The 24,008-nt window shown below is 37.0% G+C and overlaps 1 protein-coding gene across 2 annotated transcripts in view; it reads right to left on the reverse strand.

The window, feature by feature from the left end:
• The window catches only part of SCIN (scinderin), an 85,913-nt gene extending 77,699 nt beyond the window's left edge, over positions 1-8,214 (reverse strand). For both annotated transcript variants that reach the window (XM_064575201.1, XM_064575200.1), the window contains exons 1-2: positions 7,933-8,214; positions 1,441-1,595 (exon numbers count right to left, since the gene is read on the reverse strand). In XM_064575201.1, coding sequence (XP_064431271.1) covers positions 1,441-1,595; positions 7,933-8,131 — 354 coding nt within the window. In that variant the 5' untranslated portion in view covers positions 8,132-8,214. The remainder of the gene's footprint in view (positions 1-1,440; positions 1,596-7,932) is intronic.
• Between the last annotated feature and the right edge of the window lie 15,794 nt (positions 8,215-24,008).

Consider the following 24,008-nt stretch of genomic DNA (forward strand, 5'->3'; position numbering starts at 1 on the left):
TTAATTTGATCCCTAATCCTTACAACACCGATATGAGGAAGCTGTTGTTATACCCATTACATATTTGAGGAAACAGCACAGAAAGCTTACTTGCCCTGAAGTAAACAAGTCATATGTAGCAGAAATGGGTCATAACCAGGATGTTGTCACATTACATGCTTTTAGTAACTACATGACCCAGCTTATTCAAAATGTTGGTTTCATTGACATAAAGGAAGTTTCAGGATCATTTGACATAAACTGTAGGAACTCATGTGAATTAAATGAAATGAGAAGTCATACATTGTTTCATATCTAGGGTTGTTCATAACCTAGAGTGAAAAACATCATTTCAAGAGAGAAGAGAATTTATATGTGTTTATCCTCACCTCAATAGCATCACAAAATATTCACTAAGGCTCTGATCAGGCAAAAGTAGAAATAAACCCTGGCATTGTAGTAGATAAATTCAATACATATTCAGAATTCTAGTTTAGCTCTGAGGTTTTAAGTCTTTAGTAAGCTAACAGGCTTAAAGGGTGAGGTGGTGGGGTCTGCAGAAGACCTGTTGGAGCATGTCTGATTTTGAAAAGGATTGCTTCTGAAATGTTTGTCTAGGGAGGTATTTCTCACACTATAACTGAACACTCGGGGGCAGGGGAGATTGTGAAGAGTGGCCAGTCCACAAGGGTCATGGAGGGAATTCCCCCCCAAAAAAGGCTGTCTTTCACTGAAGGTTGCCTTAAAAGAATAGAACTACTTAACTTGTTTTTTTTTTCTTTTTCCCCCAGGAGAAAAGCTGGTTGATGATCAGTGTTTCAGGCCAAAACACATAAATTGTGGGCAGGTGTGTGTAGCAGTGTAGGTATATTTGACTTTGTGAGGCTGAACCACACATATATTTAACTCAATGGTTTGTTTCATTTGTATCATTTCCAAGATCAAACCACACTATTTGAGAAATGTGTGTATAGTTCTTTCTATAGAAGTAGCTGGAATTATAATTGTTATAAATATTGCACTAAAACATTCCAGAACAACTGAGATTCCCAAGTCTTGGGTCATTTGCAGTAACTTCAGAGGTTCTCTAGAATGGCATTAACAGAAATTGTGAATACCCAAGTTGCTAATATTTAATTATCGAAGTAACTCCACAAAATTTTAAAGGGCTTTCTTGTGACAACATTACTGAAAGCTCTTAACTTTATTAAAAATTAACCTATTAAATGAAATCAATCCAGAACATTTCACATATTACACTCATGTTCCACAAACATTTATTGAGTACCTACTATGTATCCAGCAGGTACTGGTATGTATCAGTAAACAAAACATATTGAAACAAAAACAAAACAAAAAAACCCTGCCCTCAATGAACTTCCATTCTCTGAAGACATGAGGTGTGGATGCATAGGAGGAGAAAGGGGGTCATAATGGAAAGAGTTCAAGAGAGCGGCTTACCTTGTATTTCAGACCTCCTTTGAAGTAGCCAACAAAATCAGTAGATTCATAGCCTTGAAGTTCTCTACTCTGCACTGGCTTGCCTCCCAAATAGTCATCCATCTGAACAGTAAAGATGGCAGCCGCTGTGCTTTCATCCTGAGTGCACTCCTTTCCTGAAACAGCAAAGGACAGCACTGCATTTCTCAAGCCAGGAAAATGACTAAGGCAGAATTTTTGATACAAAAGGCTCAGAAATTTTCTTTGAATTATATATACATCAATACAATAAACCGTCTTCAGCAGAACAATCTTTTGACAGAAATGTTGTAATATAAAAATATTATTTTGTTAATAGCTACAAGAATTGTTTTGTTCTTGCTTTTCAATTCTTTTTAAAAACTGTTTAAAAGAAGCACTGCTGGGGGCACCTGGGTGGGACAGTCGGTTAACTGTCCTACTCTTGGTTTTGGCTCAGGTCATGATCTCAGGGTCGTGGAATGGAGCCCCATGTTGGGCTCCGTGCTCCTTGCAGAGTCTGCTTGGGACCCTCTCTCTCCCTCACCCTCTGCCCCTCCCGTTCATGCTCTCTCTCCCTCCCTTTCTCTCTCTCTCTAAAATAAATAAGTTAATCTTAAAAAAAACAACACATGACACTGCTATCTGTATATGCTCAAGAAGATATAGCACTATACTCTAGTAGGATTCAGATTCATTTGCTAATCAGATCAGACTATGAGAATGTTTTCCAATTGTTTTAGTTTTTTTAGCATCAATATGCCAATATGTTAATATTTGTAAGGAATATGAACATCATAGGCTATAGATAAATAGCTTTAGAAAAGCAAGTGGTTTTTAGAATGGGAAAATTGACCTTATCCCTATTTTTAAGTCCTAGTGCCCCCACTTCATTATTTTATTGGTGTAAGATCATATTCTCTACGTGGAAAGGGAGAATAAGAGATTAATAAGATTCACATCTATTGAATGTGAATGTAGGTGTTATTAATCCAAGAATTTAACACACAACACACATTTAATTTTCACAGTTCTAGTATAAATCCCATCCAGGCAACCTCGCTGAGGTCAAAACACCAATTCTTCAGCCCCGGCGTCTTCCATGTGCCCAAGGATCCGAGCCAGTCCTGAGGGAAACTCAAATTTTAGAAAACACACTTCAAAACCCTTACTACATAAGAGCTGTGTAAAAATCATCAATGATTCTAGAAATAATAATAGCCAACATTTATACATTTATACTATCCTTGATATGGGCCAGATACTATGCTAGTGGTTTACACGGATGATCTCATTTAATCTTCAAGCTAACACATGCAGCAAAAATATTTTCCACCACGTACAACAGATCCAGTAAAGGCTTCGAGAGGCCAAGTAACATCATAAAGTTGGCCTCTGGTAGAACATGACACAGAGGCAGGTTTCTGTGATTCTGAAGCACAGGCTCTTAGAAACTACAATAGCAATTGATAGTTCTTTATACTCAGAATTTCATTAGCAGTAACATTTTGTGGTGACGGGGTTATGCTATTTTCCTCCGCAGATAACTGATGTAGAAAAGTTTAGAAGCCGTAACAATACTACAGTTCACAGGAAACCCCAATTGAGAGTATTCACCAAAACTGAAAGGGAAACAGCTATATTAATGGAAAAACTGTATTTCTTTACATTCCTCCCTTACTCTCAAAGGGAACCTGTGTAGCAACTTACCTTCTCAGGAAAAGAATCCACTAGCTGTAAGAGTATTTGACATGGTAACAATTTTATAAACTTGTGGTCACAGGAAAAAAAACACATATGCGACTTTGCAGTCAGAAAGAACATTAGTGCCATTCTGCCCACTTTCCCATCCATAAATGAGAATACTAATAAAGACATAGATGTAGATTTGCACAGAGATGTTTTAAGAGGGAAGTTTAAATCAAGATTAATATCGAAAGTGTTAAGGATAATGTGTTTGACATAAACATTCTTACTTGAGCACAAGTTGAAACGCAAATTTCTTTACACGGATATAAATGGACAGGCATGCAATTAATGAATGAACTGAAAGTAAGTTAATTAAATTATGCTATCATTTTTTTGATGCTTGTGTACTCTGCTTGGCCAAGGAATATCAGTATGAATAAACTAGAATCCTTGCTCTAAAGAAGTTGAAAGATCCTAAAGAAGCCAATACCAGCCTTTGAATGTGAAAACTAGAATCCAATTCAGTGATATCATGATGCAGTTTTAGCAATGTTCAGGAACATATGAACTTGCTCTATGAATTTTGCTTATGACCCCATTTATTTTCCCTTTTCTGACGTCTTTTACCAATGTCTTTCAAGTTATGATATGTTCTTTTGTGTTATGTTATTTTATATTCTGTTGCCTTACATTATATTTGTACATATGCGGCAAACTTCCTAAAATTGTTTCGGGGATGTGATGACACGTACGTGATCTATATGCTAAAAATTATACAACGTTAATGAAAAAAATCAAAGACCTTAATAAATATAAAGACATAGTGTTCAAAAAAAAAAAAGATATAGTGTTCATGGACTGTAAGACCCAATATAATAAAGATGTTAATTTTCCCTAAGTTGATCTACAAGTTTAACACTATTCCTATAAAAATCATAGGAAGGTTTATTTGGATTATATAAGTTTACTGTAAAATTTATATGAAAAGGCACAGGCCCTGAAAGAGTTAAAATATCTTGACAAAGAAAAATAAGAGGAATAACTCTATCTGATATTAAGGTTTACTATACAGGTACAATAATTAAGACAGTGTGGTATTGGTAGGAGGAGAGACATAGATCGACAGACCAAACTTCCCCAATTGGTAACATTTTTCAAACTAGAGTATAGTCTGGTATACCACAATATACTAAACCAGAAGCATATAAGCACAGTACAGTACAGAATGCAAAAATCAGGATATTGAGGCTGACACAATCCACTTATCTTTCTCATATTTCCCCAGTTTTACCTGCACTCTTCTATGTGTGTTTAGTTCTCTAAATCACCTGTAAATTCATGTATTCATCATCCCAGTCAAGATACTATATAGTTATATCGCCAAAAAATCCCTTAAGTTGCCCTTTTATAACTACCCCATCTCCCACCTGTATCACCCCCTCCCCACCCCATCCCTAACCTCTGATAACAGCAAATCTAAACTTGTTATTTCAAATATGTTATATAAATGGAATCACACAGTATGGAACCTTTTGGCATTGTTTTTTTTCACTCAGAATAATTTACTGGGGATTCATCTGAATTGTATGTATCAATAGTTTGTTCCTTTTTCTTGCTGAGTAATATTCTCTGTTATAGATATGCCACAATTTGATTAATCAGTCACTCGTGGAAGGATATCTGGACTGAATCAAGTTTTTGTCTATTCAAATAAGGCTGCTATGGACATGTGTAGGTTTTTACATAAATATAAATTTTCATTTCTCTGGAATAAACGCCCATGAATGCAATTGCTGGGTCATACGGTAGTTGCAAGTTTAGTTTTGTAAGAAACTGTCAAACTCTTCTTCATAATGGCTGTACCATTTTATATTCCCCCCCCCAGCAATGTATAAAAATCTGGTTTCTCAGCACCCTCACCAGCCCTTATATATTATAAGTTCCTTGAATTATACACTGTTTATTGTAATCTAATTCTTTGGATTCCCTGTGCCTTGCATAGAAGCTAGCACAGACTAGATATACTACAAATGTTTACTGCTCTCAAATACATTTATGTAAAGTTTAAAACTGGAAAAGAGAAATGATGAGGGTGGGTGTTTGTAGCGTAGGTCCAGGATGTGACTGAGTAGCTTTATCATCCAGCTGTGCTCATAGACATGATGCTCTAAGTAACGAGAAGCAGAAGGCAGATGCATTTAAACTGCTAGGTACAAAGCTGAAATGGTTTTTATGGAAGGACCAGTGCAACAACTTTTAAGTTATATGCAACAAATTCTTACTTAGTAAAGTAAGTAAAAAAGAAAATAATAAAAGGAAATAATCTGAGATACGTGAGGGTATCATGGAAAGCCTCTGAGAGACAGGGCAGGAAAGAGGACTCTTTAGTTTCTGAGTTTAGTTCTGGTTTAGTGATTTCCTTTAGTTAAACTTCCTTTCCCCCTGAACTTTCAGCTCTCCCTCTTGGAACGTTTCCTCAATCTGTCTCTCTGATTAATCCTCATGAATTCATCCAAATTTAGGTCTTAGGGTAGAAGATTTTGGATGAAATCCAGCTTGCTTCCGGGAACTAAAGTAGGAAGAGCTGCCGAACAATTCCATCGAAAGGCCCAGTGGACCATTTTACTCTAAACTTTTCCACGTTCCCCAGGATTCTCTCTTGGACAAGATCCCTTCCAATCACCCTCATTTTCCTTTTTTCTGTCAAAGCTTCTCTCCTTCCCTGCTTCCCCATAACTACAGACACTGTCTCTTTCACAGCGTTTAGCCGTTCTGCCTGTGTTATATCACTTTTTGTCTTATTGTATCTTTGAGATTATAAACTTTCGGAGAAGGTTCATAAATCAGTCACATGCAGAAATGCCTTACACAATGCTGGGCACATTGAATAATTATTGAATGAATTAACTTATTAATTAACACACTATTAACTTCAGTTTTAGTAGATCTTGACAATCATGAAGTGTTTTTGCCCAAAGCATTTTCTATTACAGTTTTCAAAATTGGTGAGCACTAAATGAATGATTGAGCTAATGTGAATCTGTAAACCCTAAAAAACAATTTGTTTAATGAGCGAGCTTCTTTGGATAAGAAAGAACCCATAGAATAACCACCACTACCCCCAAAAAACCCCCACAAACTGTGTTCAAAGCCTCTTGCAGTCTTCTGAAAAACTGTTGTCTACAGCAAGATATGAGGTCCCTTCATATCTTAATTCACCAAAATTACAAATGTGGCATTTCAGACGCTTTTATTCATTCTAGATCCAAGTTCTGAATAGAAAGACCAAGATGAGGACATTACTATTCTGAACATGGTTTTATATTAACGTTTCAGTGATTTCTGGTATAAAATATAAGTAGATCACTGTCTATTTATCGTAGGAATAGTGACACTACACTGGGAAACCAAAAAGTGTTTGGAACTCAGCTTGAGCTTCGTCAAGCAAGCACAAAATTTTAACATCAAACGCTATAATAAAAACAATCCTTCTCCCTCTTTGTATTTCTCACTTGGAGTGTCTGTTTCAGGGGTTCACTACCGTTGAGAACATCACTTCTTAATGGTTTCTGCCATGTTATTTCTTAAGTTCTTCAGATGTTAGAAATAAAAATGATGGCTTTTCAAGGACTTCAAAATGCGTGTGTGTGTGGTTTTGTGTGGTCTCCCCACAGGCTCAGGAATAAAGCTAAAAATAAAGAACGCGAAGTCCAGGGGAGGCAAGCTAGTTTTAAAAGAAGGCCCTAAGTCTCAGATAATCGGCACGTTGTTAGACGGGGTGTGTCCACTGGTGCAGGATCCTACAGGGAGAGGTTGGACATTCAGGATGTTTACGAGTAAAAGTAGAAGGTGGAAAAAGTAGAACACACAAGGCCCAGTATTCTGACAACCTGGCCCAAGTGCCGCCCAAAATAATCACTATTGCTGAAGGAGCTGTTTTGTTTCACATTGTGTCCTTGTTCAAATAGATAAATAACAATAATACAAATAACTATTATAATAAAGCAACTCATTTAAGTAATACATGTGCCATATAAAGCTATTTATTTATATTGACAAGAGCGGTATTTTTTTCTCTTTTCCACCCAGGGTCGCCAACATCCTGATCAGCAGGAATTCGTTAGCCGACCGTGTGAGCAGTGTGGAGCAAGTGGATTCTGATTTAAAGTCGCCCAGAGCATTAACTGCCAAAATGTGTGGAGAAATATAAGCTGGGGCCCAAGGGCAAAAAATAAAAATAAATTAACTAGAGAAAAGGGAGGCGGGGGTGTTCGTGTGTCGGGGGGGGGGTACCTCTCCACAGCTGCGGCGGATTCCTACAAACTGGTTTGACTTCATCTCCTCCCTGACAGGGAAACCAGGACTGAACTTGCCGGAAGGTGAGCGGGGCTTGGTCAGAGCCAGGGTGCGCTAAGCAGCGGCCCTGGGCGGGAGCGCGGTTTCCAAACTGGAAGGTGCAAGGGGGAGAAGCGAGAGGAACCAGCCTCCAAGCAACAGAGGTCAAAGCCCGGGGGGACCGGCCTGACAGAGGTCAAAGCCCGGGGGGTAAGACTGCTCCCGACCACTCTGTGCCGCGCGTTCGCAGCCGCGTTCTCAAGAGCGGACTCTGGCGTGGAGAAGGCGGGCAGCCCAAAGGGGGCCGCCCGGAGGGGACGCGACGGGCGCGACGGGTCCCAGGCCCTTCCCGTGTGCGGTTCCCCTCTCCCCCCGCCCCAGCCCCACCTCCAGCTGCCAAGCTCAGCCTCCCGCGGCCTCGCCCCTCCACGACCTGGGCGCGTCGGGGTCCCGCTGCCTGCACCCCCTTACCCAGCCAGAAGTGCAGGCGGTAGGTGAAGCCCCGGCTCGCCTTGGCGGTGTGCAGCACCAGGTAGGCATCCCCGACGTAAAAGTCGCCGTAAGCGCTCTGGGGCACCGGCACGAGCTCGAGCTTCTCGACCCGCCAGACCTGCAGCCCCGCCTGCTTGCCCGCTCGGGCGAACTCCTCGTGGCACAGGCCCTGGGACATGGCTCCGACGGGCACTGCTCCGGGAAAGGGGCGCGTGATCCAGTCGATCCCGAAGTGGGACTAATCCGAGACCGGCCGGCGGACCCGGCTCGCCGCGACTTTATAGGACTCGCCCTGCGGGGAGGCGGGGCTCGGAAGCGGGAGGGGCTAAGTGCCCGAGCCCCAGTCGCTCCGGGAGTAGAGCATCCTTTCCATTCTCACAGCTGCGCCCAGCACCAAACTTCTACGTCCTACTCCGAGTTAGCAGGAGGATCAGAATCCCAGAAATCCTGAGAGCATCTGTAAATTCCGGAGGGAATTTACAGAAATTCCTGAAACTGCCTCCTAGTCTAAGAAGGACATTTCTTTCTGGTAACACATGGAGGAGATCAACAATTTAAACTCTGGTGGGCGCATCCTTCTTTAAAAAAAAAAAAAAAAAATGGCTGTCCAGGCAACAGTCATCTTCATCACCAACTCCTTCATTTCACTGGCCAGTCTCTCCATTCCTGATGGCCGAAATTTCTGTCTTGATCTTTCCAATTTGAAAATGCTGTGACAAACAACAATGTCAGCTTTCTTGGAGGGGATGAAAACCTGGAAGGCTGATGCCGGTCCTATGCAGAGGACAGAGCTCTTGTAAATCCCCTGGGGTTCAGGAGCTGTGTTTTTGCCACCTGCTTCATTTGGCCAGGAAAGTTGCTGAAAAAAAAAAAAAATAGCCGTCCTCCTGGGGTGTTCTCACGCTGCGTTGTTTGTGTTTGCGGTATTATGCGCAGTTTGCCTTGTGACCTACCTGGTACCTGTCTTCAAGGGCCCGATTTCTCATCGTTTACCATACAGTTCTTGCTTTTGCAGCCCTGTGTCATACATGTGGAAGTTTACTCTTTATTTTGCATTATTTTAACCAGCTGAAAGGATTTTGTTATTGAAAAAGCAAATTGCTCAGGATCTGAAGATTAAGAAAACTGATTTTTATTCATGTGCATTTTCTTTCACTGTTTCCCAAATTACAAGAGTCCCCAGAAGGTCCCTAATCATGTACAATTCAATTTTCCCTTAATTAATTTATGCTTTTAATGTAGGTATTACATGACTACGGGAAAAGTTTCAAAAGTACAAAGTTGTGAAATAAAAAAATTAACTTCATTTCACCTGCCACCCAATTGCTTTCCCCAGAGGCAACTAAGTTACCAGTTTCTTAGGTATTTTTCCAAAAACACTCTTTTAGCGACTAGAATATATTCTATTTTCTAATAGAAACGGTATTATACACACTGTTCTTAAACAATATTATCAATATATATTAATACACAGTGCTCCTAGAGCTGCCTTTTTTACTATGTGGTAAAGAGAAATATCATCTTATAAATGTACTGTAGCTTCTTTAATCTGTCCAAGTTCATAGACATTTACATTTTTTATCTTTTGCTAATACAGTGTTATAAACAACATTTCTGAACATACTTCTTTATGCACATGCATTATTATAACTGAGTTAAATTCCTAGAAATATAATTGCTGGAGGGGTTGGAATTAAATGGTTTTGAGGGTGGTGATGATAATTATGAAACACTACAATTTATTGTTCTGCAGTGATGGGCTATGGCACATCAATTCCTGCCTACACCTCTTAGTTCTGAGGCTTTCGGCAAGTTAGCAAATTGTAGTAAATCTCAGGCTCCTCATCTATAAAATGGGAAAATAGTAGTATTCACCATAAAGAACATTATCTGAATGAAATGAAATGACACAGTAAAGCATCTGTGTCTGTTACATAGAAAATGCTTGCTAATCATGAGCTATTATTTTTGTGGGAGTCAGCTTTCTTTTGCTCCTCTAGGTGCTTTCTCCACCCTTCTGCATCCTACAGTTTTCCCTTAGGGCTGACTTGCATGGAATAAAGCAACTGGTCTCTGATAACCTCTAGCTTAGGGTTTGGTTGGAAATCAAAGGAAGAAAGAAGAGTGAGGTCAGAATATTTATTTACGTGGTCCCTTCTACCAAGTCACTGTAACTCTATGTCGCTTTTTCTCTCTCTTTGGTTTCCAGCAACCAGGTGCATTATCCTTCTTGGTTTTTCTGTCCTTCTACTTCTATATATAGCCTACTAAAACAAAACAAAACAAAAACAAAAAACAAAAAACTTCTGGGATTTTCCTATTTTGTGAGTATCATGTGCTTATAGGTTGAGATGCTGATTGATAAATACCATTAGCTATAGTCTCTTCCCCCCACCCAACCAAAACAATAAAAGGTAGGTATAATGAGGCTCATTTTATAGATGAGAAAACTAAGTAAGGCTTTGGAACTTGTCAAAGGTTGCCCAGCTGTAAATGGCTGAGGGGGAATGCAAGGCTGTTTACCAAAACTCATTCTTTCAGTCCAATTATTTAGCTAAGATTTGCTCACATAAATATACTTCATATTTTTTTTTCTTCCAATTTATTCCCAGGGAAGCTTCTGATCTAGCATGTCCCACGCAATACCAAGAAGTTTAGTTTTAACTTTGTCACTGAGTCATTATATGTCTTGGTTTCCTTATCTGTAAAGGAGAAATTGTTTGTTCTCTTCCTTCTTCTTGTGAAAAATTATGAGAACTGGTGATCTGGACACAAGGTAACTTAAAAACCAGAGTCATCACTTAAATTCAGTTTCAGTTTTAGTAATAATTTCTTTCCTGCTAGTGAAGGAATTCCTTTTAATGAAGAAATAAAAAATAAAAGGAAATAATTTCTTTTTAGTGAAGAAATAAAAAAGAACTTTGGTACAGATAAGTGGAATTTCCTCTTTCTTCGGCCAGGACTAAGGTAAGACAAATGAAGCATCTGCCTGGGATGCAAAATTTCGGGATGCAACAAAAAAGCCCGGTAATCAAGATCAATTCTCTCCCTCTCTCTCTCTTTTTAGCCCTGACTTTACCAGTCTCTTTCTGGAGAGAGAGAGAGAGAGACAGAGAGAGAGAGAGGAGAGGGAGAGGGAGAGAGAGAGAATCTTAAGCAGACTCCATGCCCAGCATGGAGCCTGACTATAGGGCTCAATATCACAACCCTGAGATCATGACCTGAGCTGAAATCAACAGTCAGATGCTTAACTGATTAAGACACCCAGGCGCCCCAAGACCAATTCTCTCTTAAGGCAGTATTTTAACAAATCAAAATTGATGCAAAAATCACGATAAAAATTAAAAATTTTCAAATAAAGGTAGAATTGTTAATAATGCTATCTGGGGCCATATTGGAGACTAAGGGAAAGGAAAAATACTGATCTTTCTTAAAATTTTGATATTTGGGTTGTCATTTTTTTGCATTGATTTTGATATTTTTACAAGTATCACATTGAAATATTATTGATCTTGATTACTTTTTTTCCATTCCCCTTAAATTTTGTGCCTGAGGCAGAATCATACCATTCTGTCCTGGCTAAGCAGCCTTCAGACTTAAATTTGCAGCTTCCTGCTAGACAGACCTCCCTAAATTGATCCTGCCAAGTTCAAGTTCAGCATGTTCAAAACAATCTCATCATTCCCTCCAAACATGCTTCTCCTCTTCCTAATTTCATTAACATGATGTAATTTTGACTCAGCATTCTCATTTTATCTCCACATTTAATCAACTAGGGTAACCAAAATGTTTCGCAGTCCATCCCAGCTGCCCACTTTCTTGCTATGACTCTGAGTCCCATCTTCAGGAGAGGCATCCTCGAAGTGAGTGCCCTAGTGTATAGTAGGGCCTTGACCAAGCTGAGTAATGGCTCCTGTACTTTTCAACTGATTGAGCTTGGACAAGTTACCTAACATTACTGTGTCTCATTTTTCTCACCTGTGGAATGGGAATACCAATAAAAAAAAAAATACCTCGTAGGATTGTCATGAATATTAAATGGATAAATAAATACAACCTAGAATAGTGACTAGTGGCTAATCCACCTCTCTAAATGCACTCCTATAAGGATAATGTCTCTAAGTCTAACTGAAATAAGGACTGCCCATTTTCCACACAAGAAAGTTTCCTAAAACCAGATAACAAATTCCTGTCTGTGCCTATATTTTCTCTCTCTTATATCCTAGATTCTTTTTTTTTTAAAGATTTTATTTATTTATTTGAGACAGAGAGAATGAGAGACAGAGAGCATGAGAGGGAGGAGGGTCAGAGGGAGAAGCAGACTCCCTGCCAAGCAGGTAGCCCGATGCGGGACTCGATCCCGGGACTCCAGGATCATGACCTGAGCCGAAGGCAGTCGCTCAATCAACTGAGCCACCCAGGCGCCCTATCCTAGATTCTTAAAAGTGGATTCTTTTCTCTCCTTTGTGTTATAGTCCTTCTTCCATATCTATCTTACCAATTCTTTAAGGTTTAAGTAAAGATACACAGACTCAACATCATTATTACCCTGGCTCTACTGAATTTCAGCATCCTGCATGCTCCCAGTGCTCTTGGTATGCAGTTACCACACTGGAAAGTGTGTTTTCTCTCACAAGATTGTAGGCTCGCTCAGTGACTTGTGTCTCATCATTTTCTTCTCTGGCCTTATGGTAATACACACTGAATCGGTGTGGTTGAATAGTTGATTTTGGATTACATTACTTTTTTTTTTAAATCAATTTACCAATACTCTTTTAGTCCAGGTCTAAACAGGCAAGGTAATTAAATCTTTTACTAAGAATCAAGAGGTTTGAGGTGTGAGGGCTGTGTTTAAATTCAAGACCGGTGTTCTTCTAGAAGGCTAATGCTCAAGGGGAAATGTTGCACAGTTTAATCCTTGAAATAAATAACAAAATTAAAGAATATAATTGATTAATTGTGCTATTAATTGGGATGAGTTGATAAAACAAAAATAAAAACATACAAACAAAAATAAATTTGTTTCCAAGTGATCTTCATTCCTCAAGTTGCAGAATCAGAGCTCAGACGATTTTATTTTATTTCCATCACTGAATTGTGACCACAGAATTGTTGAAATTAAATACATACAGAAGACAGGAAGTGTATATTTTTTTTTCCAGGAGAGGGAAATGCTTCAAGTTTGACATTTATTTATTTTCTTTTGTCTATGAATAATGAAATAATGTAATTAAAAATACATTTGTTTTATTGGTAGTCTTGTTAAATAGCAATCACTTTTGTTTGATTTACCAAATGATTTGAGAGTTTAAGTATGGAACCTAGAGTCAGAAGAGTTGAGTTTTGTGAGGATTAAAAGTGATAATGTATGCCAAAGCTGTGAGAACACAGTCAATAAACACAGTTAATAATTAGCAAGGGCCCTTAGCCCCAGTACATATCAAAGTTGTGTGATTATTAAAAGGGAAAATACACTCTAGGGAAGTCGTAATTAAATTGTTCCTGACCATACTAGACAAACTAGAACTTTTAAAAAAAAAATTCACCTTTTTTTTCCAGCTTCAGTCAGAATCTATGATTTTCCCTTTCATTAATTAATTATAATTTTAAATAAATTATACATAACACTGTGAAAACATTGTCATGACTCAGTACTATGGTCACGATTTTATTGGTCGTGAATGTCTGCTGTTTTGATAAATAATTCATTTCTTGTAAACCTACTTACTACAGCAGGTTGATTCAGCAACTTTTTTTTTACTATTTTCATTATATATAAAAAGTCATTTATTATTTTTATTATGTAGGAAATAGCTAACCCCTGCAAGACTATTGGGAGAAAACACCATCATTATTTTAGGAGTTCACATATTAGGGAATGCTTATGACAAAAGGAAAGGTTGAGGATCTGAAGTCCCATGAAGATTTCTGATTTATGATAATTTTTGCTTTAAGTTTGTGTTTATGCAGATAGAGATCTAAAGATAATTCAGGTTTTAAAATATGATAAAATTGAGGCTAACATGCTTGAGACTATAGCAGCTTTTCTTTGCCTGATTTTTCTAAATATATCTATTTACTAATTATCATTTATCATACAATTAACATTTCATTCAGTTTTGTGTGTAACCCAGTGAGAAATAACTTCAGATTTTCATGGACTATGTCCACAACTACTTAGAATATTTGAATGTCAGAACGGTATGACCATAGAGAATGATGGAAATGAAACATGATCAGATCATCATTTTGTGTGCACATACTTACAAAAATAAGGTTAATTACTTCACCTAAACAAAATGGCAGGTTGTTTAAAAGAGTTAAGGCATGAAGACCTGCTTCTCACTTACAAAAAATCACTTCCTTTAGCAAATTCTCTTCTTGACTCAGTGTCTCTTTATATGAGTTTAAATTAAGCAATTGGTTATTCCTTTTACTCTTAGCTTCCTCTTACCTCGATATTTTGAGGTTTCCCTAAAATCACAGGCTTTACGGACTATCCAAATTGATTGAAAGGATTTTTGAAGAGTTCTGTTTTGTTTTGTCTTACGTGTTTCAGAGAACACTGCTCTGAACCTGGCAAAGGGTTCCTCATCACTTCCAGATCTACTCAGTCCGTCTCCTGAAGTGACAAAAATTAAAAGTAAGCCATTCAATAATGATTCTCTAGACACTTGGTGCTCATTTTTCCAACTGAGGCCCACTGAGGAGAAAATGGAAGGCAGTTTGTTTCACCAAAGAAATTGTGGGGCACTAAGATACTTGGGAGACTTTTGAAAGGCAAGAATCTTTTTTATTTGGGCTCCTGGGTGGCTCAGTTGGTTAAGCAACTGCCTTCGGCTCAGGTCATGATCCTGGAGTCCCAGGATCGAGTCCCGCATCGGGCTCCCTGCTCGGCGGGGGGTCTGCTTCTCCCTCTCCCACTTCCCCTGCTTGTGTTCCCTCTCTCTCTGTCTCTCTCTGTCAAATAAATAAATAAATCTTAAAAAAAAAAAAGACCATTAGAATATAGCTGAAAGAGAAGAAATATTTTCCTCCTTTTTTTTTTTCTTTTCTTACTCTAAGTACTCGCTAAGCTTCTTCCTCTTTGCTGTTTCCTTGATTCAATAAATAAATACATTTTGGGGTCATTGTAAGTTTTGGAACTAGACCACAAGAAAGGCCATATATGCAACCTAAGGCATTTTTTTCCTTAGCCATCATTGAATGTAATGATAGTTTGTAGGGCTGCAAGATTTCCGGTCACAGAAACAAGTATTTTTCCATGCATTCTTAAGCCAGATAGCAATAAAATAGTAAATTAGTAACCCACGTTTTACAATCCATGTGAAACACTTCCCGAGTTAAAGGTTTTCCTTTTTGTCACACAGCTAAAAGAATATACAGGGATAAAAGGGATTAGAACCACTATATTCATCTCCAATAATTCTCTCTGTGCTATTCTATAGGTCTCCTTAATTTCTTTAAATCCCTACATAATTTTTTATTATCATAGGTCTAAGTTCTATGTAACTTTTATGTACTGATATACCAACATTAAAAATATATATATATCAGATAGATTTTAAAATTTTGTTGCTATTTCTATTTTATTTGCCTTGGGATTTTTGGATCTCAGGTGCACAGAATTGAATTCCTTGGGTCATGGCAAATTTTTATTGTCAACCAGTGTTTTATTTTGTGATTCTTCCCATTCATTCCTCCATCATCAATCCCCTTCCCACACCCACCTGACACCTGCTCACATGCAGTTAATTTGCACTCTTCCATGCAACAATCCACATAGTTTGTGGTCATTTGTAAGTATGTGCATCCTTGAAGTTTCTTTCTTTCTTTCTTTCTTTCTTTCTTTCTCTCTCTCTTCTCTCTTTCTTCTTTTTATTTCAGAGAGAGAGAGGGCACAAGCTGGAGGGGCAAATGCATGGAAGATGATGAGGACTGCTCTGGAAGTCTGTGCAGAGTAGGCTTTCCAATAGGATAATGGAACCAGCTGGCTTCCTCCACTTGTCATGTCAAGTAAACCAAACTCATTCTTTAGAAAAGGGTCACATCTTTCAAAAGATCATCAGGCGGTTGACTTTCTTGTGTCATTTGGATGACCAGGACAGGTTTTCAATTTTTCTAGCTTTCAACTTTCCCTCTTGGGATTATGAGACTGTAAAAGTGAATCTTTTCTGCAGAACGTGCTCTGTCCATCTGCTAAGAGAAGTTGAAAAGTTTTATGATGAAATTAGAATTTAAAAGTTTAAAGTTCTACTTTGCTAAAAGGAAAATAGTTTGACGTTTGAATATTTTTACTTTGTATTTCAACCAATGAAAAAATGGAATGTTCCTCAACAGTTGTTAAAAAATAATGGCGGTTATCTTGGCTTGATGTTGTATCTCCCATCCTAGACAATGTGGAAAAGACATTCCTCAAACTTCAGAGAAAAATAAAAAGCCGTTTTTGTGTGTGTGTCAAATTTTATAGACAAACAAATATGTCAAATACTTTGTAGTTTAGGAGATGCAGTTTAGCAGTTGGTTTTCCAGTGATAAAATTAGAGATGAAAAGATACTTGAAGTCTGTTTCCTGCCCCCTGCATGGTTATAGCTCTTAGAGGCACTGAGTATAATAGTTAGGAATCTGGAGAAACAGAGCTACTTAGATTTTATTTCCAGATGCTCCATTTATAAGCAGTGTGGCCTTTGGCAAATTAGTAACCTCCTCAACATCTCCATCTGTAAAATAGTGATGATGAATATATACTGGGCACATACATATAAAAACATGTGCACACTGTTGTACAGGTTAAATTAAATTGTACATAAAAGGTACATAACAAGTAACTAGCATATTTATAGAATGTGCCCAGTAAATATTATTATTGGCTCTGGGATAGCATTTACATTTAATTTAAAATACATAGCAATAGATATGTATGATTGTCAAAATAACTGCTTTGAAAAGAAGTTTAAAAAACACATTTGTTGTACAGAATGAGACAAAAATGCAGCATGTATCTGCACAGTTGAATGATTCTGAATTGCCCTGAAGTTCCCTAAAAAAGACAGTTTTCTCACTGGAAAATACTTTGACTTTCAAACTGCATCTGGTTTGAGTTAGCCTTGGAAATCACTGCACTTTTTTCCTAAAAAAAAAGTGCTTGATAATCTCCACATGATCCTGACAAAAATGCCTTAAATTTAATGTGTTTTTTTTTTTTGATAGTCTCTTGATTGCTCAAAACTTTCAAAAAGAGAAATATAAGCAGCCAGTTATGCACCCGGGCCTTTATCGATTGTTAATGTAATTGTCTGACTGTGAGAATGTGAACAGGCTCATCTCCGGCTCACCATTGTTGTATAACTGTACTCAAATATAGAACATTTCTCCTCACTGCTTTCAGTTCCTAATTATTAATATTCTCAAATCGATATTAGTGTGGCTACAATTAAAAGCTTCTCACCCAACAGGTTTTTTTTATTTTATTTTATTTTATTTTTTTATTTTCCCCCAAAACTATTCCTTATCTAATAGGACCTTAGTATATTATATTCATTAACTTTCCATTTTATTCCCTAGAGATATTAACTGAAACATCAAAGGTAGAATCCAACTGCTTATTGTTGGATAAGATAAAGGAGCCCAGGCCTTTAAAAAATCACAAGAGCTCTCCAAGTGTTCCTGGCTGGCTCAGCAGAGAATCTAACATCTGTGGGACTCTGAGAGCTTGACAACACGAACCAGGCTGTGTGGTCCGCTGTCCTGTTTCAGGCTGGACCTGTTCACAGCATTTCAGTGAAAGGTTTAAGAGATGCAGATTCTGGGGGCGCCTGGGTGGCTCAGTCGTTAAGCGTCTGCCTTCGGCTCAGGTCATGATCCCAGGGTCCTGGGATCGAGTTCCGCATCGGGCTCTCTGCTCCTTGGGAGCCTGCTTCTCCCTCTGCCTCTCTCTCTCTCTGTCTCTCATGAATGAATAAATAAAATCTTTAAAAAAAAAAAAAAGAGATGCAGATTCTGGAGACAAACTGTTGAAATCAATTCTAGTTCTGTCACCTACTCTGTGTCTCAGGTATAATTGTTTGTGGTCTTTCAAAAAGGGAGAAAACTAATCCCTAGCTGGTAGAGTAGTTTTGAGGATTAGTTGAGTCAATCCATGTAGAGTGCTTAGGATAGGGCTTAGCACAAGGTAACGGCCAGTATGTATTAGTTATATCAACAATATCAACAGAATCATCATCATTATCATAAACACCCAGATAATTATACATATATACGCATACATATAAATATGCATATATGAGCCAAAATGGTATGCCTTTTGGTTTTACCTTGCAATTTTTACTTACCATGCACTACTTTTTTTAGGGAAGTACATAAAGATTTATCTCATTTAAAAAGCGCTGTCTTCTGGCACATTATATTGATGTACTGATCTTATGTTGGTGTACCTTTCTGGGCTTTTTGCTTTACAAATAATTTTTAAACCTACAGGATTTTATACATATGAATACCACTCTTTCTGAAGAATGGATTTGTAGAAGTGAAACTAATGGATCAAATTATATTTCTATTTTAAAATCTGATAGATCTAAAGTATTTTCCAAGTATATCATGCCCATTTTATTCTTCTAAAAACCGTATAAGACTATTCATTTTCACAGGCCCTAGTCAGCACTTAGTGCTATCAGTTTAATTATTGCAAATCCAGTGAGTATGAAATTGTGTTGCATTTGGTTTTAATTTGCATTTTCCGGCTAAGAGTGAAGCTCAGCACATTTTAAAAATATTTTTTGGCTGCCTATAGGTATTCCAGAACTTTTATTTTCATATTATTTATGTATCTTTTGTGTGGTTTCTTTTTCTTATATTTCTTTAATCATTGTATATATTAGGAGTATTGATTCATTTTCTCTTTTATGTGTTACAAATATGTTGTCCTCAGCTATTGGTGGGGATAAAATGTCTAGATTTTTTTTAAGTGGGCCTTTCCAAACTTAGAATATTCTCTCATTTTGTCTTCTAACCATTTTACAGCTCTGCTTTTACTCTTCAGATATTTAATCTACATATAAAATACTTTGGCATAAGGTGGTTGCTAAAATGCAGCTTTATATAAATTGGGTAGCCGATTTTCTCATAGTGAAATTCGAGTGAAGTCAGAGCTAGAAACTGAGAGATGGATAAGGCTTTAAACATTATTTGGTCCACAGTCCCATCTTGCTATTCAGATGACTAAGTGCCCCCAAAAGAAAACCAAATAGCTGATCCCAGCTTAGGGCGATTTGATGTGAATGTTAAAGCTTGATGGTTGGTCAGAAATTGCATCAGCTGGCTAGACCATTTCTTGCCATGACATTTCCTGCCACATGGATCTGCATTAAGAAATTCGGCTGGTAGCAATGTCCACAATAGCCAAACTGTGGAAAGAGCCAAGATGTCCATCGACAGATGAATGGATAAAGAAGATGTGGTCCATATATACAATGGAATATTATGCAGCTATCAAAAGGAATGAGATCTTGCCATTTGCAATGACGTGGATGGAACTGGAGGGTGTTATGCTGAGCGAAATAAGTCAAACAGAGAAAGACATGTATCATATGATCTCACTGATATGAGGAATTCTTAATCGCAGGAATCAAACTGAGGGTTGCTGGAGTGGGGGGTGGGGTGGGAGGGATGGGGTGACTGGGTGATAGACACTGGGGAGGGTATGTGCTCTGTTAAGCGCTGTGAATTGTGCAAGACTGTTGAATCTCAGATCTGTACCTCTGAAACAAATAATGCAATATATGTTAAGAAAAAAAAAAAAAAGAAGAAGAAGAAGAAGGTAGCGGGAGGGGAAAAATGAAGCGGGGGAAATCGGAGGGGTAGACGAACCATGAGAGACGATGGACTCTGAAAAACAAACAGGGTTCTAGAGGGGAGGGGAGTGAGAGGATGGGTTAGCCTGGTGGTGGGTATTGAGGAGGGCACATTCTGCATGGAGCACTGGGTGTTGTGCACAAACAATGAATCATGGAACACTTCATCTAAAACTAATGATGTAATGTATGGGGATTAACATAAGAATAAAAAAAAAAAAGAAATTCGGCTGGTACTATTTCCATGTTAAGCTTCCTCTTCTAGATATTTTTGCCCTTCCCTGAAATCATAGGTTTTACAGCATTATTTCAGACAGATAGGATTTTTGCACCCCTTTTCTTTTAATATATATATATATATATTTTTTTTTTTTTTTTTCAAAGCTCTGAGAGAATTTCTTCAGCTTTTGGTCTGGCTCAACCCTTCTTCTGAAAATGAGAAAGTTTAATATTCCATCTATAAATGTCTATCAGACACAAAGATGCTCAGTTTTGCAGGCCAGGCTCAGGTAGAAAAACATACAATTTGATTCCTAAAATTCATATATATATATATATACACATATATATATGTATATATATATATATACACACACACACTTGACTGTAATCTTCAATGGATAATCTGTGATACAAGCTTGTTTTGAGAGGAATGGTTTTTAAATTGGTTTTAATTAGCATTACCTAATTGGCCTTTATTGTTTCTTTTCTACTTGCTAAAATAATGCATATAAATTGAAGGGAATTTAGAAACTACACAAAAATATAAAGAAAAATTCCATATTGACATCATCACTTCAAATATTCTTATATTTTTTAATCTTTATATGGATACATACGTGATTTTTTAACAGAATTAGTATCATATTGAACATGATTTTTCTTTTTAAAATTTCCTTTTATTATTTGAAAAAGTAGTTGAAAATTATGAGATTTAACATTAAAATCTGGGGAGACTGGTGGTAGGTCAGTTTATAATCTTCAATTGCCCACTGGGAGAATGTATCCCTTTCACATGATTTTAATTTTTAAAACTTTTCTCAGTTCTTAACTGTTATATTTTGTTTCTCAGTCTTTGAGAAATCTAAGTAAGTATAATACGCAAATAGTCAAAGTAGGTCACAGCTCTAGAAAAGAAGCACAGTATTTTGCTTCAATAGGAGGAATCTGGAATGAAATGAATTACCTATATATAAAATTTAAGGGGACAAGTATTTGAAAAAAGTAAATACCAGACCAATGCAGGAAGAGGAGCTAAGAAAACATAATGAACTGTTATAGAATGTGTACTTCTTATCCTCTGAGATAATTCAGAGCTAATACAGCAATGAATAGAGATAAATATATGGTTTTGAAAAACTATTTAGAAAAAATATATATATACGTATAAATTATATAAGCCTTAAAATAAAGAACATAGAAAAAGATTAACAGAATGAACAAATAATAAAATATGGAACAAAGGAATAATAAAGAGAATGCCATTAAATGAATTGGGAGACAAAGACATGATTTACCAAACTCAAAGCTGTTTTTCCTTTTTTTTCTAAATATCAGTTAGCCAGACATACGTTTACAAAAATTGATCTGGGAAATGGGAACAAACCAAACACAAATGAAGTAGGTGAAATAACTAAAGGTACAAAAGGCATATTGAAACTTACCAACTTATGCTATAAGTAACAATTTAACAGTGCATTAGAAAACCAAATTAAATGGACAAATAAAATAAAAATGTAAAGTGACAAAATTAGTAAAAGATGGAAAAGCAACTTGAATAAACGAATGGCCACTAAATATATTTTATTACTAGTTGGGAGCTTTCTGTTTTAGAAAGCACACGACAAGTAAGAATTTACAGGTAATTCTTACCATGTATTCAAAGAACAGTGCTAATTTCTAGTTTATACAAGTTGAATGAAAAAATAAGAAAAGAGAAAAAAATGCCAAGCTATTGTTATGAGGCCACATTTTATTTCCATTGGCTGCATTTCCTCAAAAAGACTTTTGCCTTGAAAAACCATTAAGCAAGGACCTTTTTCCTAATTCCATTTCTATTTCAATTTTCTATTTCCATTTCAATTTTCTATTTCCATTTCAATTTAAAATGTCTTCCAAACTGTATTCTGTGATAATGACAATCAGAATTAATCCCCTATGCTTTCTTCCTATGAAATAAGAGCAATTTACAAACCAAACCTATGAAGTAGGAATGAAAGTGAACAAAAGCATTGAATTTTATTCCACTACAGAAAGTTTAATATGAACTTTTTTCCCATATTAATTTTTAATTTATTTTTATTGACATATAATTAACACAGTTTTATTAATTTCAGGGGTACAACATAATTGATTTTATAAAGGTTAAAGAAATAGTATTTTCCTATAATTACAAAAACTTTTTTTTTTGGTATAGATTTTTTCCTACTCATCCTGGAAAACAGGAAAAACATTTTTCTTGTCTAAAGAAAGAATGATGTATCCTTAATTTTAATTTGCTTAACAAATGTTTAGCCATTTAATTGATACGGGTAGAATGAATTAATTTTGAAGTCATCCCTGTGTATAACATAGTGGTTAATAGTTCAGGCTTTGCAGTTAAGAAGCCTGGATTTTATTTCCAGTTCCTCCTTAGAAGCTGTGTGGCCTTTAGCAAGTTACATAAATGCTCTTAGCCTCCACATCTCTAAAATGGTAATAATATCTTAAAGAATTTTTGTAAGAATTAAACTAGGTAACTAATATAAAGAGATTTAGGGTAGCTGGCTCCCAGTAACCCTCTATGCATCTTAGTTACCTGTGCTGTGATAGATTTTGTTAGAATAATTCAATTATAATTTTTTTTTAAAGATTTTTTTTATTTATTTATTTGACACAGAGAGAGAGACAGTGAGAGAGGGAACACAGGCAGGGAGAGTGGGAGAGGGAGAAGCAGGCTTCCCTGCTGAGCAAGGAGCCCAATGCGGGGCTCGATCCCAGGACCCTGGGATCATGACCTGAGCCGAAGGCAGACGCTTAACCAACTGAGCCACCCAGGCGCCCCTAATTCAATTATAATTTAAAGTAAAGAATCTTTAGCTAAAAGCTTAAGCATCATGATATATATGATGAACAAAAATGCCTTTCAAATAACTTTTAAAAACACATTTAGTATCCTAAATAAGGTAATGCTGTAGAAAAATTCTATTTGCTATCATTTAATGTCCTAGGAGCCAAAGACTACAATTCCTGGTTGGAAATGTTATGTGTAGCGACTCAAAACTTGGAAATAAGGCAAAAGAAGTACAGCACAACCTTTCCACATCATCCTGAGGCACTGTTTAACAAGTCCATCCAATGATTATTTAATCATCTAAAACTACACTGTCTAATAGGGTGACCACCAGCCATAGGCAGCCACTGAGAACTTGCAATATGGCTAGTCAGCACTGAGATGTACTAGAGGTATAAAATGGACACCAGATTTGAAGACGTAGTAAGAAAAAAGAATGTAAAATATCCCATTAATAATTTGTTATATTATGTGTTAAACTGATATAGTTTTCATATAATAGGTTACATAAAGTTTATTATTAAAAGTATCTTTTACTGGGCGCCTGGGTGGCTCAGTTGGTTGGGCAACTGCCTTCGGCTCAGGTCATGATTCTGGAGTCCCAGGATCAAGTCCCGCATCGGGCTCCCTGCTCGGCAGGGAGTCTGCTTCTCCCTCTGACCCTCCTCCCTCTCATGCTCTCTGTCTCTCATTCTCTCTGTCTCAAATAAATAAATAAAATCTTTAAAAAAAAAAATCTTTTACTTTTTTCTTTTTTTTTCAATATGTTTACTGGAAATTTTTGAATTACTTATGTGGCTGGCATTTTATTTCTATTGGATTGCTGATCTAGAGTATATAGCTTTGTGTGATTCACTATTTATAATTAACTAAGGCCTGGACTCTATAAAGGTACATGGTAACTGGTAGATTTAGTTGCAGTAGGAGTGCAAATGATTTCTCTCTGGTTATGACTTTATTACCCTGAAGGACAGCAAGCAGTTTTGTAAATAACCTGGGAATCTTATTACAAGATTTTTTTAAAAATTTTTTATTGTTATGTTAATCACCATACATCATTAGTTTTTGATGTAGTGTTGCATGATTCACTGTTTGCGTATAACACCCAGTGCTCCATGCAGAACATGCCCTCTTCAATACCCATCACCAGGCT

This window comes from Mirounga angustirostris, unplaced genomic scaffold, assembly GCF_029215605.1.
Source record: "Mirounga angustirostris isolate CCGP_5_RB_7025 unplaced genomic scaffold, mMirAng1.0.hap1 SCAF_12, whole genome shotgun sequence".
Lineage (NCBI taxonomy): Eukaryota > Metazoa > Chordata > Mammalia > Carnivora > Phocidae > Mirounga > Mirounga angustirostris.